The sequence below is a fragment of the Pistacia vera genome, unplaced genomic scaffold (genome assembly GCF_008641045.1).
Source record: "Pistacia vera cultivar Batoury unplaced genomic scaffold, PisVer_v2 Contig63, whole genome shotgun sequence".
In the NCBI taxonomy this organism is placed as follows: Eukaryota; Viridiplantae; Streptophyta; class Magnoliopsida; order Sapindales; family Anacardiaceae; genus Pistacia; species Pistacia vera.
In genome coordinates, this window is record NW_022196479.1 from 266,309 (window position 1) to 284,616 (window position 18,308).

At 33.9% G+C, this 18,308-nt stretch overlaps 4 protein-coding genes across 6 annotated transcripts; 3 read left to right on the forward strand and 1 right to left on the reverse strand.

Moving 5' to 3' along the window:
- The first annotated feature begins 386 nt into the window (after window positions 1–386).
- LOC116111218 (ATP-dependent Clp protease proteolytic subunit 3, chloroplastic) lies at window positions 387–4,373 on the forward strand. The gene is made up of 5 exons (XM_031397414.1): window positions 387–790; window positions 1,235–1,349; window positions 2,481–2,656; window positions 3,632–3,727; window positions 3,833–4,373. The coding sequence occupies exons 1-5, from the start codon at window positions 506–508 to the stop codon at window positions 4,124–4,126; spliced, it is 966 nt and encodes a 321-aa protein (XP_031253274.1). The 5' UTR covers window positions 387–505; the 3' UTR covers window positions 4,127–4,373.
- A 375-nt stretch (window positions 4,374–4,748) lies between these two features.
- Window positions 4,749–7,821, reverse strand: LOC116111217 (lisH domain-containing protein C1711.05-like). 3 transcript variants are annotated; one of them, XM_031397413.1, is made up of 4 exons: window positions 7,507–7,821; window positions 6,673–7,043; window positions 6,076–6,118; window positions 4,749–5,492 (listed from the first exon to the last, which is right to left on the reverse strand). In XM_031397413.1, exons 1-4 carry the CDS (start codon window positions 7,631–7,633, stop codon window positions 5,035–5,037), a joined length of 999 nt encoding a protein of 332 aa, XP_031253273.1. In that variant the 5' UTR covers window positions 7,634–7,821; the 3' UTR covers window positions 4,749–5,034. The 3 variants fall into 3 exon arrangements, with proteins under 3 accessions (XP_031253273.1, XP_031253270.1, XP_031253272.1); XM_031397410.1 differs by having other exon boundaries at window positions 4,749–5,522; XM_031397412.1 differs by having other exon boundaries at window positions 4,753–5,498.
- Window positions 7,822–9,472: 1,651 nt separating this feature from the next.
- Window positions 9,473–11,042, forward strand: LOC116111238. The gene is made up of 2 exons (XM_031397436.1): window positions 9,473–9,797; window positions 10,776–11,042. The coding sequence occupies exons 1-2, from the start codon at window positions 9,545–9,547 to the stop codon at window positions 10,928–10,930; spliced, it is 408 nt and encodes a 135-aa protein (XP_031253296.1). The 5' UTR covers window positions 9,473–9,544; the 3' UTR covers window positions 10,931–11,042.
- Window positions 11,043–14,104: 3,062 nt separating this feature from the next.
- LOC116111243 lies at window positions 14,105–14,766 on the forward strand. Its single transcript, XM_031397439.1, has one exon. It carries the CDS (start codon window positions 14,155–14,157, stop codon window positions 14,635–14,637), a length of 483 nt encoding a protein of 160 aa, XP_031253299.1. The 5' UTR covers window positions 14,105–14,154; the 3' UTR covers window positions 14,638–14,766.
- Window positions 14,767–18,308: the final 3,542 nt, after the last annotated feature.

Genomic DNA, 18,308 nt, shown 5'->3' on the forward strand with positions numbered 1-18,308 from the left:
GGTAAACAGAGAAAGAATTTGATTGCGTTGAACAAGAAATTTACTGTTAAACAGCTAATTATTTATTGAACGAAACTGTTTACGAATTTTCTGAATCTGAATTAATAATAAAAAAAAAATTGATACTGAATAATATTATGTAAATTAACTTATACAAATTAATGTGTTATATAGAATTTGATAATTTTCAATTAAAATGCATGATTTGATAGCATATAAAATTGTTATATGAATTTTTAAGGATTAATATTAATCGAACTTATTTTGGCTCATAAATTTAAAATAAAAAATTCCCCAATCACAGAAATTATATATATCTTTAATCAAATTAAAGAATAAAACTACCTATAAATTAATTATAATATCTCCCTCGCTTATAAACTGATTGCAACTGCAGCTGGGAACGACGCCGTTTTGACACAGCGAAAGAACACAATCTCTTCAACTCGAAAGTCCATTTTAACTGCCCAGACACAAACTGTGAGGAAGAGAGTAAGAGAGGAAGATGGAGATGAGTTTAACATGTGCGGCAGCTGCTTCAGTTTCAAAGCCTTTGTGTTTCTCAAACCAATCCCATGTAAAAACCCACTTTCATAACAAGACAAAGAGACCCGTTTTCGTTAAGGCGTTGAATAGCTTGTCCGCAAGAGGACACATCTTATCTACCAAGTGGGATTTGTCTAATCTCTCTGTTGCTAACACCACTTCAGCTCCATGGCTACCCAGATTTGAAGAGCTTGATACCACCAACATGCTTCTTCGTCAGAGAATCATCTTCTTGGGCTCTCAGGTTTCAATCTTTATTGTCCTCTTTTTCAGTGAAAGGAATCTTTTTTTGGGTTTAATTGTTGGGTTTCTGAAGTGGGTTTTTTTTTTTTAATTGATAATTTGTGAAGTATTTGTTGTTTTGGAGATGTGACATGAGGTTATAGATGTTGTATAGCTGGTTTTTTTTTTTTTTTTTTTCTGGGTTCAATACAGAATTTGGGGTAAAATGTATGCTGATGAATTAGCTGGTATTTTGGTGTTTTGATGGGATTACTGATTATTGTCAATACAGTTGTGTTCTCTGAAATTCTATTGTGGTTTGATAATGATTTTGAGGATTTTTGTAATGGATATGTTGGATGATGATTGTATATGCATAAATTATTTGTGTTAGCTGGAAAATATGAAGGAAATTGTTGTTTCTGCTGTATATTAAATTTTCCGGTTTTCATATCAATCTTGGCAGGTTGATGACATGACAGCTGATTTTGTTATTAGTCAGCTCTTATTTCTTGATGCCGAAGACCCTAAGAAAGACATCAGGTTGTTTATCAATTCACCTGGTGGCTCTGTTACTGCTGGTACGTCTATATGTTAATATATATGTTTTGTACTATGCATGATTGGATCTGCGGAAAATTTGGCGTATGTATTTGGGGTGTTAGATGGTGTAAATGCTTGTAAAGATCTTTGGTTAACTTGTTATGAAGAATGAGCATAAGTAATGTAACTTGAGGTTGAAGTTTAGGCTCGGATTGAGAAATGATTTTATCACCGACTTCATTTATATATACCAATTGGCATCCAATAATGACTTGTAAGTGGTTTTATGGCTAGGAAAATATTTGATGGTTCTGATTAGCCATTGAGGATTGTTTTTGCAAGGCATAGGGCTCTTTTGATGTTATTAAGTCAACAATGGGTATGCTAGGGTTCTACAATTATATTTGGTTTGAGCTAGTTAGTTTTATAAGCCAGAGATACTCATCCCATAAGAATTTATGATTTTTCACATTGATTCTGATTTTCAGTGTGAAGGGGAAATCAGAATTTCTGCTCTTCTAGCAACAAAAGGAAGTTATAAACTTTTAGTAAACCCCTTATTTTTTCATTTATTGTTTTGTTCATGCACAAAAGCACCCGCACCCCTATAAACGCATGCTCTAAAAACCATCACTTTCTTAGAAATATCTTTTAGCTGTTTGTGCTCTTCAGAGTTAAACAGGTCTATTGTCTTCCTAGGTTTGGTACTTGTTGCTTTCCATCACATTTCTGCTTATCCTGCCATCTGCTGCAGTGGGATTAATTTAAAGTGAACTAATTATTTATTCTTGGTTTCTGTTGAAGCTCATGGTTCTTTCGAATATTTGGATAACACATCTGAAGAACTTCAAGTCTATATTTACTTTGGTTTGTAGATTTAAATTCTATGAAACTACTCAACAGTCGTAGTACTGTTAAAGTGGGTTGTATTAGGGACAATTGGTAAAGAAATCTTTCATGGAAACCCTTATACACATAATTTTTTTAATTACACATAATTTCTTTAATTTTCCCATCTTATTTCCTTAGATGACCTAGGCAGGTTTAACTAGCCAAAAAGGAATCCAAGTGATTTTTGTCTACACATTACTGTATGGAGTTAAGTACAATTAAAAAACATCTGTTCACATGCTGATTGATTTGTTCTTGTCTTTTGCCAATGCATGAAGGAATGGGAATATATGATGCAATGAAGTTGTGCAAGGCTGATGTTTCAACTGTTTGCTTGGGGCTTGCTGCATCTATGGGTGCATTTCTGCTGGCATCTGGTACAAAAGGGAAGAGATTTTGCATGCCTAATGGAAAAGTGATGATCCATCAACCACTGGGGACTGCTGGAGGCAAAGTAAGTGTTCATTATCTGCTCTTTACGTGGACATTACTCTTGAAATCCTACTACTAGAAGTTGCTAATGCATGAAAAATCTCTTGAATCGGATGCTTTAATCTCCAACTTTAATTTGAGGCAAGCAAGATCCCTATAATTCTAGCGCTAGACAAGAATTCCTGGGATATTTAGTAGGATTAGGTTCTCTAAGTTGAATTACATAAGGATAACAGTTGCTGATACAGAAGACATAGCATTGATGAATAAAATGTTTTCTCATCAGACATCAAGTCTAAGAATAGGATTGAATAGAATTTTAAGGTTGCCACCTTGCAGCCAATCATGGTTAAATAGCGCAGTCAGCCACAAGCAGTTTTTAGTCACACCTAGGAACCTTTTTCTGGTAGCACAGCAACTCTTTATATATTTGTTTGTTTATTTTCTCTCTATTACATAAAAAAGCTATGTTAAAATATTAGGATAATTCAAAGTTTTTTGTTATTATTTCTCTTGGCTTTGATCAACTTTTTCTGATGCTTTCTAGAGTGCATGCTTTAAACTTTTCTTTGGTTGCTCTCTCTCTCTCTCTCTCTAGTTCCTTTTTATTACGAAGTACCAGACCGTTCACATCTATGATCAATTCAGTAAGGAGCGTCCCTCTAGTATTAAGTTGGAATAGCATTATTAGCCGTTTGCCTGGGGATTCAAAATGCTTTTAGTATTATATATTACGAGAAGTTGCTCAATATTATTCTTCTTTATTTTAATATAAAATGTCTATATCTTTTGTGATGGTTATGAAGTTTGATAACCACGCAATTGTCTCTATATAAAAATAACTTTATCAGATGTCATTGCTTTCTTCATGATAGACGTCTGTGACAAATTTGTTTGACTAATTGAGAGGAAATTCCAATCCTTAGGGTTTGGCTGAGATCAGGCCTATGGTTTGTTCCTGCAAGTCACTAATTTCTTTCTTGCCATGTGATTTCAGGCAACAGAGATGAGCATCCGGATAAGAGAGATGTCATACCACAAGATTAAACTGAACAAGATATTGTCAAGAGTTACTGGGAAGCCTCTAGAGCAGGTTCTGGGTTATATGATAATACCTCTAGTTATTTCTCATATTCCATTCCTGAATTTCCCTTTTGGTTCCTTACAGTTTTTCCTTTGAAATTCTGGTTGTTTGCAGATTGAAGTGGACACTGACCGCGATAATTTCATGAATGCTTGGGAAGCCAAGGAATATGGATTAGTAGATGAAGTTATTGATGATGGCAAGCCAGGATTAGTTGCACCCAGTGGAGAGGCAATACCTCCACCCAAAACCAAGGTATGGGATATGTGGAAAGTCGAAGGTAGCAAGAAAGCAAAGAAGAACTTTCCATCGGAGGATAAACTTTTTCAAGATGGATATAAAGGGGATCAAGGTAGTGACGAGGACAGAGGCACAGAACAAGAAAAGGAAGCTTCTGCTCCTGTATGAGATTTGAGTCATCTCTTATCTTTCTTTCCCCTGACTTTTATTGGTCTATACATAGTTCACCTTTGTCGATTAAGTGGTTATCAATCACTGAATATAAATTTTGAGAGAATTGGTAGGGTACAGATTTTATTTATTTGATTCAAAACAGTTACCAATGTGCCTACACAATTGCGTTTTTCCTGTTTGTATTTGCACTTAGTAGCTGCTTAACATTATGGTTCACTTAACGAGGAGCTGGCTTTAAATACTTTCATATGCGATGGTGTCTCTTTTGGCATCTCTAACAGCTAACAAATAGCATTAAGAAAATGTGTCAAGTGCAAAACCTTCCTGTCCTGTGAGAGTTTTGGGGTTTTTTACCCGCCGTGGAGGTGAAACCTTTGCTTAAGTTTCGTCAACTTCGCAAAAACGTACTGCTCAAGGCTAATGCTCACTGTAATTCAAAGCAGTCTAGCTAAACAAGCACAAGTATACATAGTTTAATGCATCTATTTCCAAGAGCAGTATATCTAATAATCTATGTCATCACTTATAATGAAAACGTTAGAAGATGCCAATATGCTCCACTTCATTCCAAAGCCTTCAATTGGTTAATGTACGTGCATAATTTGAGGATGATCGAAAGTTGGTTATTGATAATGAGGGCAACCTCATCAGTTCAATATGAACCATCCATCTATGCTACAAAATCAGGCTCTACAATCTACGTGCTTTAATTTTTATTCCTACCACCATAATTTTACAAGTACATCAACAATTGATCAGTTTAATATAGAATCCTAAGAACCATCCTAGATTAGTAAATACATAAAGAACTTAAAACTCTTATCTTTCTACAACTATCAATACATATATCAAAGCTACACCAACATAGTAATTTGCTGAAAGGCTTGCATGGCCAAGATATCTCAGATGGAGTTGACTGAGTCACCATCACTACTTTCACTATCAGTGCTAGTACTCACACTCCCACTTCCACTCCCACTCCCACTACCACTTTCTGTCCCACTACTCTCAGTCTCACTGCTGCTGCTTGAGCTTGAGGTTTGTTTCTTTCGGCATTCGGCATTTACCTGAGCTCTAAGAGCTTCAGCAGCATTAGGGCCCTTATCCGCATCGTCATCACTAACATCTACATCAGCAATTTCTTCATCCACGTCAACTTGATGCGGTAAGTTGATATCAATATCAAGACCAGTGCAGAATTCCTTTTCAGAAACATTCCCTTTATTTCCTGCTTCAAAACCGTCATCATTGTCATCAACTATTTCTACATGTTCCTCGGCTTCAAAATTCTCAGCAAATGGTGATGATGTTGATGGATTAGGAAGAGATGAACACTCCACATCCTTCTCACTTTGAGGTTCTGCATCTGAGTGGGGGGAAAATTTAGTTGCTGTAACAAAACTGAGTAAATATACACATTTAAATGAAACTAGAATTAAACACAATCACAATTGCTCCGTTGTTAAGATTCTGTTTAAAGGAAAAAGGTACCTACTTGAAATTTTGCAATCCCTATATGTTTATCACATTTCACCTATATGCAGTGAATTTTGGATCAAATATAGTAATTAAAGCAGGTCAAAATCATTTTATTTTTGAATTTTATGTATATTTACAAAATTGGTGTAATTTTCATCCAAATTGCTTACTAGGCAAAAATGGATGTGTTTCTGGTACACAAATTTGAACAGGAAAAACAAGACCAAGAATCAGAACACTCTGATGCAGAAATCAGAGAGATCGACTTAAGGCCAGTGGGCTCCTAGGACGGTGAAAAAACTATTTGTATGAAAGTAGAAAATCAAAGAAATTGAGTCTTTCTATTCAGATTAGCCGCAGACCAATTTGACATTAACTAAAGCATATAGGTCTTCAGTGCAGTGACTAACGTTTTAACGTTATCCATTATGGCAAATTGATGAAAGAAATGAAAGGAACCATACCTAAGTTTGTTGAGTTTCCAGTGTCAATCTGTTCCACCTGAACCTGGAGATTGTATACAAAATGGCATGAACAGAAAATTCATTATAAATGTCAAAATAGGAGCAGTTGCAGACAATCTACACTTGTCATCTATACATCTGAAGAAAGAAGAAGAAAAATTTAATATAATTCCTGCAGTATATGATACAGGCATCCAGAGAATAACTACACTAAGTGTAGTAATCACACACAAAGGTTCCAGATGTCACAACTCACATGGATGATTCCAACCAATTAAAGTATATCTTTTTTCAGTAGCTATTTCAGCACCTGATGATGGATATTAAATCTGTGTCGTGTGGAAAGAAAACCTCTAAGTTATAATGGATCTTCATGTCAAGCAATTTAAAATTATATGAACAGGATGGCAATCCTAAAATACTTAGTTACTGTCTCACATGTCAACTCAGAGGTACAATCAAGTAAAAGTTAGAATTGTGAAACTGAAAAAATAATCTATAGTATTCTTCAATGATAATTTCCTACAAGATCACAAATCAAGATCACTCTTCACATGATCGTATCCATAAAAAAGATATAAAAATCTGCAGGCTCACCGTTTCATGGACTATGCCTGAGCTCAAAGGCTGTAGTTTTGATCCTTTACCAACTGCAGTAGAGTGAGATTCCACCACAGGTGTGACCAAAGTAGTCATGGTTGATGCGGCTGCAGCTGAAGGCTCACCAGGTATACGAACATGCCTCAATCGCTTCACAGCTCGGTGCAACCGCTCCAATCGAAATGTCTCACCATCAAAAAATAAAACTGCATCGTTGTCCTTATCCCTGTAATCTTCACCAACGCCCTCAAAAATCACCTTAGGTTTTCCCTGCTGATTGTTTTGAAATTCTACCGTAACCCTGTTATCCTTGCTCTTGTGGAGTAAGCCAGGTTGGTTACGATCAATAGAAGCTGGTTTAAATTCATCTGGGAAAAAAAAAAAAAAAAAGAGAGAAAACATATCAATAGCGTCAGAGCATCTACTATACAACAAAACCCGACGACTTAAACCCTTATGAAAATGATCCTTTGAGCTTGATTCAGATGATTCCCTCAGATGTTAGCCCGCCAAGAAACCATTGAAACATAATCTTCCCTTTTTTCTCCAAAAAGCAATCTTGGCACCCAAAAAAATAAAAATACTAATGTCCAATTGTCATTTTCTAAATATAAACTGTTTTAACACTTCCAAACTAACATAAATCTAAAATTTACAATGTCTACTTGCTCCCTTGAGCTTACTCTTAACGTTTTAGAAACCAAAACAACATTACACCTACACAAAGCTCAAATTTTTATTTTTTTTTTCATTTTTTACTTAGTTTTCCCCTTAACCAAATATAACCCAGAAAATATTTTGAGCTTTCTTGAAGAACACAGAAGTACTTACAACGTAAAGTGCAGAACTTGGGAGATTGACCATTGTAGTGGTGGTCTCTGAAGGAGGAGCCAAGAGTAATGTTGTACCAGCGATCAGACGCTGGAGCAGAGCTTGGCTCTTCATTGTTGTTAGCCATGGTTGAAAACTTTCCAATTCATGAAATAAAGGACAATTGGAGCAGAATTCAACCCTAGAATTCTAGGGTTTTTTTTCTGGTGAGTTGCAGATGGCAGTTGCCAGTTGCAGACAAGTCAGAGAAGGGAGTTTGTGGGTAGAGGGTAGAGGGTAGTTTGGTCTTTCAGAGTAGTGGAGTTCGTTAATTAGTTGCTTCTGGCAGCGGGCTTACGTTTAATTTTTGTATTAAATTGATGGAAGCACATCATTTTATCACTTTAAGACAAAAATGTTATATTAATTTGAGTAAACGACATGATCGCACCCAAGGTTTGGCTTACTGGCAAGTTTCTAACCTTAATTTCATAAATTCTAAATTCTTACTCTTAAATTAACATAAAATCATTTAATAAAAAGGTTATAGAGTAAATTGGTCATTTCCACCACAATAAATCTGAAATAAAAATAAAAATTTTAAAATAACCCTTTACATATCAAAATCAACAAAGTGTTAGCATCGCTATCACCATCAACGACTGTTTGAAGTTGGTTCAGGTTGATTTTCTCACCAAAATCGATAGAAATCATCACCTTATCATTTTCCAAATGTTTTTCAGACTTGATAACTCTCGATTTGGTCGATTCTCACAACCCAGCTCCATCACATGCGACAGCCATTTCTAGCCTTTTCAACCTATACTCAGCATCGTTGGCCTTCCTTGACACCACCATCTTCCTCCCCTCAGCCCTTATACCAAAACCCCTATGACACCATACCCGTTTACTTTGTCAATCGTCGACCACCATAGAAATAACCTCCGTCACCACCCTTTGCTTCTTCGGCATCTGCTCTCCAAAATCCCCCACCAACCTAACCCTCTTAGTCTATCAATCATCGTCCATCTTCTCTTAAGGTTCGTGTATATATATATATATTGAAGAAAAGGGTGTTATTGAAAGATATTTGAAAGTATGATGATTTTTTCTAATTCTATTAACTTGGGGGTTAAAAAGTAATTTATTTATTAAGGGCAGTATGATAATAACACTTTATATATAGTATCAAAACCTAAAAATCACTAACGATGTTAACTTAAGTGTGAGAATCTAGAATTTATGAAATTATGGACAGGAACTTGTAGATTTGCCAAACCTTGGTGGGTACATGTCGGTTACTCTATTAATTTTAATTAACAATATTAACAATTAACAATAGTTATTTATTTATCTATTATTTTAATTGTCTTAATAAGTAAGAGTCCAAATAAAATCATTTCATTTGGATAGATTCATACAAACATATTTATAATAATATTTTAAATCACAACAATAATAATAATTATTATTATTATAAAGATAAAATATAATAATAGTTTTGAATTCCAAGTAAAAATAACCTAAAATGATAAAATAAAACAAGGTTAAAGAGTGATGAATAAATAAATTAAGACATGGTAACTCTTAAAAGTTACTAATTCTGAGTTAAATTTAACAAAATCTGTTCTTGGAAGAATTATTTTTAAAATATGGGAATAATTTTAATTCCTCTCCTTTGAGAAATAAGAATAATGCTAATCTTACTCACTTCTCCTACTCACTTCTCTTACTCACATTTTTTTAAAAAAGTGAAAAAATGGAAAAGGCTAATATTTTAATAAAGATGAATAAGAGAAGTGAGTAGGGGGAATGATTAAGGTTAGCATTAAATAAATCTTCTAATTTGAAATTTTGACAGAAAAGTTTTCATTAAAGTTAAAAAAATCACAAAAGAAAACCTTCCATGAAACTAATTCTCATCCAAAAATTTTGTATTATGAGTTGTACTATTACCCCCATTTGGCATTTGCCCTTTTCAGTGGGCAGTGGCAGTGTAGTAAAAACAATTAGTTTGTCTACCGAACCGTCATTCTATTGAATCTTCCTTTCAGTTCTCATGGCTGTCTCCGTTCCTCATCACTCGCTCCCTTCCTTCACTTCATTCCATAGAAATCGAACCTCACCAACGATTTTCCAACGTCATTTGCGACCAATAACAACACTCACGTATTCACCAAAACTCAATACAATTCAATGCTCAGCCAACCCCAATACCGAAACTCTCAGAACTTGCAAGAACTGCAAAACCCAGTTCGACCCTTTGCTTAATCACCCTCGAGCTTGTAGATTCCACACCGCCCATTTTGGAGGTAACCCACTTCATTTCTCTTTCTCTTTTTAACTAATTTTTCATCTCATTTCATCGTTACTTTAACCTTTTATTGGTAGTTCTATTCTATTGGTAATTTGTTTCCAAGTTCTTGCAGTTAAGTGTTCAATAAAAAATTAAAAAAAAAATTGTAATTTTGATTAAGACAAGGGTTTTAAAGTTTAGGCTTGTCCGTAGAGAATTAGATTTTGTGGAAGAAATTATGTTATGGCCATTAATTGCAATTCTGCATATGATAATCTGGTAACTGATTGACTGTTAATTTTCTCATCTTGCAATTCGTTGAAAATTTGAGCTGAGCTTTTTACAACCCTAATGAATTGTTTATCATATTTTCAGCAGGTTTTACTATCATACTTTAAGAAAAAGGGTAAATTTTTACATTGATCTCCTGTAATTTACCGAAATTGCAATGCGTCTCTGCTGTTTTGAGAATTAAATCCTCTTACTATATAATGGGAAATTTGCTGAAAGATGCCTGTCTACAAGTTTTAGTTAGGAAGTTAATTTAAAATTATAGTGTTGGCAAAAATGAAAAATCTAGATATGAATATAGAGGTTATCTATGTGTGTGAATATGAATATAGAAGTTATCTATGTGTGTGTTTGTACATATACATAGTGTATCTTTTGATGGGAGAAGAATCATGGAAAGTCAATCGGTTATTAAGCTTGCAGACTTGCAAGTATGGGAAAGTTTAAATTTGTAGATGTCATCCATTACAAGATAAGTTACCACTGACTGTACCAAACCATGAATGTTAGTGACCATGATTTGATTAAGCTTCAAGTAAATTAAACTCTTCTTTTCTTAAATATGGTAAAATAGATTTACTCTGTAAAACCTTCCTGTATTTGGATTATTTGTTCCTTATGCTATTTTTTCTTATTTCTTTTTTTGGCTTGCTGAAGACAGATTTGGTACAACGTATTAACGTATTTTACTGCAATGTTTCAGGGGAAACGAAGAGAAAGTTCGAAAGTGTCTACTCAGGAGGCACCATGGATACTCCTGAGTCTGGCAAAGTTTTCCAATACTGGCATTGCTGTGGATCTGAGGACCCCTTTGACCATGGATGTACTGCTGCTCCTCATTCCTCCTATGATGACTGATGCAGTTGAAGATATTCCACTTTTGATGTGTAATTCACTTCTTTCACCTAGGATTCTTGATTGTTTACTTATTATAGTTGTGGTTCTCAAATGTGCATTTGCACCCAAAAAATAAAAAAATAAAAAAATCCAATAATTTATTTTCAGTTTCTTAAGACTCTCAAGTATTTTCTTGAATATACATGTTTGTTCCAATGCTTAGATGAGAAGCACCACCCTATATCTTGCCACAGAGTGTGATACCGGTAATGTAACAAATTCTTTAGCTTCTGGTGTTGACATTCTGCTGGGAGGAAGAAAACATATTGTTGTGTAATGAGTGCATAATTATTCAAAATTTTACTTTTCCAGATGCTCTTGTTACCATTAAACACTGGTTATATGTGACTGCCTGCCCTTAAATGTAAAAAATTTATTTCATAGTTTGAACCGATGTCTTTTGCTGACTTTTCCAGATCATTGTGTCCACTGTTAATCAAATCATTTTGAGGTCTGAATTAATCTGCAGATAACAAGTTTTGGGTGGTTGAAGACGCTATCTGCCCCACCAGAAACCCTTATGCATCCCTATAATTTTCAGAATTGAAAAATAGCCTCAACACTTCAACTTAGAACCACTGTATGGCATCATATAACTCATACAGGGTTTTTTCTGGAAGCAAATCCCCTAGTTTTTCACCTGTCTATAACTGAACTAGTCTTCGAAATTTGCAGGATGAAATTGATGAGTGCTAAATGGAATTCATATAACAACATGTTAGGGAAGAAAACTGTAAACAAGCTTCAAAGAATAGGATGGTCTTTTTGATTGATCTTTGTGTGTTCATTATACAGAGTATAAGACTTTGTCAACAAGAAATTACAGATAATACAAATTAATGAAAAATATTTTAAAAGTTGTCATTGATGATAACTCTGTTGCTGGCTGTTATCAGAGCGGAGAATTTGACCCTTTCTGTACTGGAAACTTGATTTAATATTTCCACCGTTACATGAGATTGTTGCTTGATCGTTTACATCTTTCTAGAGACAAGAATCCATCGATTTTGGAAGTGTCAACTCCACCAAAATTATCAAAGCTGCTGCAGAAATAATGATTTTGATTATTTTCTAGAGTAAACGACTTTTTTCCCACCAAGGTTTACCTTAATTACACTTTCTCTTAAAAGAAGTTTTAAAATATCACTTTTTCACCTAAAGTTAATATCCTGTCCCTATCATAAATTGATTTCAACTTATTTCAGTGACAAAAATTCTCTTTGTCACCATCATTTAAACCTCTGGTTTGCTCTCTACACAACCCTTCTCATTCCGGCACTTGATTTTCACCGATTGTCGGTTATCGCAAACTAGGTTTCTTATTCTTAGCTAATTTTTGACTTATTCTAGTGGCAAATATTCAATCGATCACCACTATTTAATCTATAGGCTTCTACTCTATAAAACTCCTCTTATCCTAGCTCTTGGTAACTCACCGATCTTTAACGGAGAAAGTGAAGTGTATTTTAGATATTAATAAAATATAAACTTTGGGTGAAAAAAATGGTATTTTAAAACTTTTTTGGTAAAAAAGTGTCATTAAGGCAAACCTTGGGTGGGAAAAATTCGTTTACTGTATTTTCTATAATAAACTGAACAGCATACGATATAAATATAAAAGATAGAATGGATTATATTAGACATTAGCTCAAAGATAGTTCATATTCGAGGGAATCGCCATGCTATGTATCTAGTTAACTTGTGAGTTATTTCATTACTTATTGAATCATATTAATTGTCAACTCATAATCTTCCTGTCCATTTGATATTGTCATTCTTAAATAAAATATATTTTTAGATCATACATGATGAGGTTGCTTCCACCGTTAAAATTTAAATATCTGAATGTTCAACCTGATCATCATGTGCGGATACCAATGAATATATTTATAATATATCTCTTTCATATTTAATCCTGGAGATTCTGAATTCTACAGTGGACTGCCGCTTAATATTAGTAGTTTTAGTTCATCAATTATTGATTTTATTTTAATAATTATAGATATTAAATTAAAATCCAAAAGAGACTATGATTTATTTTGAAATATTAAATTAATAAAATATTTAATGAGTTCTGAAAATTAAATAAAATTGTAGGGCATATTTGGCTTATTATTTCTGCCCATATTCTCAATCCTATTCTCCATCCAAATAATATTTGGTACATTATTCCAAAAATATTACCCTATTTTTTAATTACTTTTAGACTTTATAAGGTTATTAATTTCATTAAATACCTCCTAAAAAAGTTTAAAAACTAACAAAAACACTCCAGTGACCCATACTTGCCAGATTCCAGCAACCACCGTCAGTGGTAGTCAGAATCTACCACAACGGTGAATTATCGACCGGAACTGATAGGTAATTTACCGATCTAGCCATCAGCGACAGTCAAAGAAATGGTCGTCGTTGACGGTCAATGACGACGGCCAAAGATGGCAGTCGTTTTAGTCTCTTTCGACAGTCAACGGCCGCAGCAAGCCGTAGATCTGGTCTTTTTCGATCAGATCCGTGGTGGATCTAACCGAAAAAGACCATAACGATGTTTTACAATATATATCTGATTGGTCTATATCATAACGTGATTTTTCAGCCAGATTTTAACGGTGGTAGTTAGAATCTGACACTGCAGATGATGAAAATATTTTTATCATTTTATATATTAGAGTATTTAATTAAATTAATAAATCTATAGGTTTTTTTATAAATTTTAAATTTTACTTTTTATAAATTTTAAATTTTACTTTGCAATATGACTCTATTCAATTATCCGATATTATTTTGAAAATCCTGCCAGAATAATAAACAAATCGCTGTTGATATCAGTGACGGCAAGGCTGGGGCTCAATTCTCTAGCAGAAGCATCTGTGAACTTTTAATATAAATAATTGGATAGAGTAATAAATAAGCGCCGACCTTAGTTGCTGGCCCGCTTCCCGAGGAGCCAACGGCCACTCATTAATAAGAAGCCAAGTCCTGTCAACATCTTACAGGAGAACGCGGAGAAAGGACACGTGTCAACAACCCATCAAGCTCTTTACTCTTAATTCTTAATTCTTAAATCTTAGATCTTAAGTTTTGTATCTATAAATACACAACATAATAACTTTGTTTCTCCACATCCATCATCTTCAAACTCAATTCAATCTTGTACACAAACAAGTTTCAACTCTCAAAATTCAAAAATGGAATCAAGTTCTCTTTGTTCTTCAGTACTCCTTCCTTCTCCTTCACCATTCTCCTCCCACAATTCACAGTCTCAAAACAGAAAATTTGGGCAAGTAAAACTAAGGCCTACTGGCGTTCAAGTTTCTGCAAAAGCTGGAAGAGATTCCTGTGACTCAAACTACAGGAGACAAGGGCAGCTGGTAGATGAAAGCATGATTGTGTTGAGGAAACGCATACATGAAATGAAAATGATAGAGAGAAACTACGAGCCTCCGGCGGAGTGGATGGCGTGGGAGAAGCAGTACTATACGTGTTACGATGAGTTAATATGTCAAGGCGTGGGGTTTTTGCAGTCTTATTTGATGAATTGCAGGCCGAGTTTGGCTCTTGGGTTGGTTGCGGTGGTAGCTATGAGTATCCCGGCTTCGAGTTTTCTGGTTGCATGTCGATTGCTAGAGTTGGCTAATGGAGTTTTGTCTGCAGCCGGCCATGTTGGTTGAATTTGTATTTGCAGAATAGTTTATGCTTGTAAATACAAGAAACTACTATGATATAGGGCATTGATTCTTGTAATTGTATATGTTTGTCATGAAAGAAATGGCAAGATTCTCTGATTCTTTGTCTTTTTGTTCTAGAGAATTAATTTAATTTTCGATTATTTTCAAATACATAATTGAACTGTTCTAATTTTAACTGATTGCATATCATAAACTCCATAATGATTTTTAAGGAGATTATAAAACTAAATAAAATATGTATAAGAGTATTAGCATATTAGGAACTTGGTAAAATGAAAGAAATTGTTTATTCAATTTTTTTTTCCAGGAGTGTGATAAAGAAACAGAATTTGGGCCAGCGCAGCTCATTTTCTAAAGAACATAGAGGCCTATGCATGCAAATGGATTGGGCTACTGTCAGGCCACATAGAGATACAGCTGTCTTGAGGTTGTTGATGCTGACTTGACTCTTTCTTTTCTTTTTAATTTTCCAGTGGGATGGAATGGGAGGAATGCTTAAAATATAGTTCCCAGAAATTACTTACAATACTGTTACTTTGAAATTAGAAAGTGAAAAGTAGATTTCGACTTTAGGAAATGTAATTTATCTAAAGTAATTGTCCTATAATTTTCATATCTTTGAAAACAATATCCCAGCAAAAATAGTTACAAGAAATAGAGGTAAACCTATTATTAAAGAATGAGTAATACAACATCCACAACTCAATCTCATAATCTTCTCTTACAATCCTAATATGACAGCTGAGTTGACAATTATTACGTTAGCTTTCTTCACGTCCAAGACATTAAATGATTTTAACTAGACATAAACGGTCGTTTCTTAGGAACAAATGATTATTCTTTCAGAAGGAATGATTGTATTCGTTCCTTCATAATGAATAAATGTTCTTTGTAAATGAACGATCATTCATCCTCAATGAATGACCGTTCCTCTCTAAGGAATAACCCTTCATGTTAGTTAAAATCGTTAATTAATGTAATAGTGTCAAATTAAAATTATAAGAGAAAGTTGTAAGATTAGATCATAAATATAATATTTTTGTTAAAGAATTTATCAAGTGTTTCTTTAAGAAAACACTACAATGATTATTTCTTTACTACATATGCAAGTCTGATCTATTTGAGTTAAACATAGTCAACATATATATTTTGATTAGATTAAAAAAATATATTAAGAAAAATCATCGATATTAAAAACAGTCTTTAATGCAACGAAATATTGCGTAAGTTATATTAGAATTATATTATGCATATTTGGAAATTTAACTATAATTATAATTAAATCTTGTTCTTGAAAAAAGTAATTATTATGAAAAATGTTATCAAGACCTATATAAAAAGAGCTATAAACTATAAAGTGAGGCGAGGGAGAAGAGACAGAAAAACAAAGAAAGAACATAAAAAGAGAAAGGGGGAGAAATCACGAAGATGAAAGGTGTATGCTGCCTTTGTCAGGTAGCACTTCTCAATTATTATTAGGCCAAACGATTTGTGCATACCTAAGGTTTATCGTAACGACGAGTTGGTACCCAAAAGGTTTTGAAACGATAAATAGGTACCTTCTGTCATGTTCTGTTAGTGATTTCTGTTTATTAATAGTGAAAAGACTAAAATGCCCTTCAAAGTTTCAATTTTAGTTTTTTATAAATTTAAAAATTTCTAAAAAACCTCCTAAGTTTACAAATTTAACTAAACACCCCCATATATAAAAAGTTTGTTAAATGACAAAAACACCCCCACCACCCCCATTGCCAGATTCCGGCCACCATCACCGGAATCTGGCCGGAAAATTGTATTACGACACAGACCCGTCGGATCTGTGTCGTAACGTGCCGATCTGGCCTTTTCCAGTCAGATCCGCCACGGATATGGCCGGAAAAGGCAAGATCTGGCTGTCAAAGCAACAGCCAGATCTGGCCTTTTTCGGCCAGATCCGTGGCTGATCTGGCCGAAAAAGGCCAGATCTACGGCTAGATCTGGTCGTCGACGCCGCAAAACCTTTTTCGGCCAGATCAGCCACGGATCTGGCCGGAAAAGGCCAGATCGACGCGTTACGACACAGATCCGATGGGTCTGTGTCGTAACGCAACTTTCCGACAAGATTCCGGCAGTGGTGGCCGGAATCTGGCACTGCGGGTGGCGGGGATGTTTTTGTTATTTTACAAAATTTTTATATATTGGGGTATTTAGTTAAATTTGTAAACCTAGGGGGTTTTTTAGAAATTTTTAAATTTATAAAAAACTAAAATTCAAACTTTTAAGGGCATTTTAGTCTTTTCACTATTAATAAACAGAAATCACTAACAGAACATGACAGAAGGTACCTATTTGTCGTTTCAAAACCTTTTGGATACCAACTTATCGTTACGACAAACCTTGGGTACGTGTAAGTCGTTCTATATACACGAGACTGACACTTTGTTTACAGAAGCAGTGTATCAACCCTGTTTTTGTCCAACATTTATTTAAGCGCATGCATATAAACTTTTTTTTTTTTTTTTTCAATTAAGTCAAATTGAAAAGATATAATAAACGTTTTTTTTTTTTTGTCATTTTTTTTGTGGTATTATCTAAGCTTATATAAACTCTAAATTAAATTGATCTGTTGTCTATAACTTTTTTGGTTTATAAGTAAAAGAAAATAAGTCGGGGAAGATGCCTTTTTTGTTTTTTTTTTTTTCCTTTTTTTGCTTATAAGCAGAGTTTAACAAAGTGTAATTTTAAATTGTCTTGGAAAGTCCTCAAACAGTTTAAAATTAATTTTGGAAAAGAATATTTATGTCAAGTACTTAGTTTAATGGTTAATTTATAATTAGTTCAAATTTTAATCCCATTAAATATTCTAACTCTTTAGAATAAAATCAAGAGTGATGCTATGGGTACTAACGGATGGGTACTAATTTGTGTACTAACTAAAGCATAGTACCCGTACTATGCGTATAGTACAGGTACTATGCTTTAGTTAGTACACAAATTAGTACCCATCCGTTAGTACTCAAAGTATTATTCTAAAATCAATACACTTTTGTTCTCATTATTGAATCTGATTCAATAATAATATTTAATAAATCCTTATTACCTTTAGTTAGTGCTAGCTATCCATGGATAATCATTTATCATCAATACATTAATTCGGATATAATTATTTACGTCTGAACATCATTAATCTGATTAATGATATGGGAGGAACGCTTAAAATATAGTTCCCAGAAATTAATTACAACGCTGTTACTTGGAAATTAGAAAGTGAAAAGTAGATTTTGTCTTTAGGAAATGTAATTTATCTAAAGTAATTCTCCTATAATTGAAAACAATATCCCAGCAAAAATATTTACAAGAAATAGAGGTAAACCTATTAAAGAATGAGTATTACAATATCCACAACTCAATCTCATAAACTTCTCTTACACTCCTAATGTGGTAGCTGCGTTGACAATTGTTACGTAAACTTTCTCCACACCCAAGCTATTAAATGACTTTGATTAGACACAAACGGTCATTTCTTAAGGACAAATGATTGTTCATTTAGAAGGAATAATCGTTTTTTATAAAGGAATATTCGTTTCTTCATAATGAATGAATGATTGTTCATCCTCAAGGAATGACCATTCATCTATCATATTAGGATTGTAAGAAAATGTTGCGGGATTAGA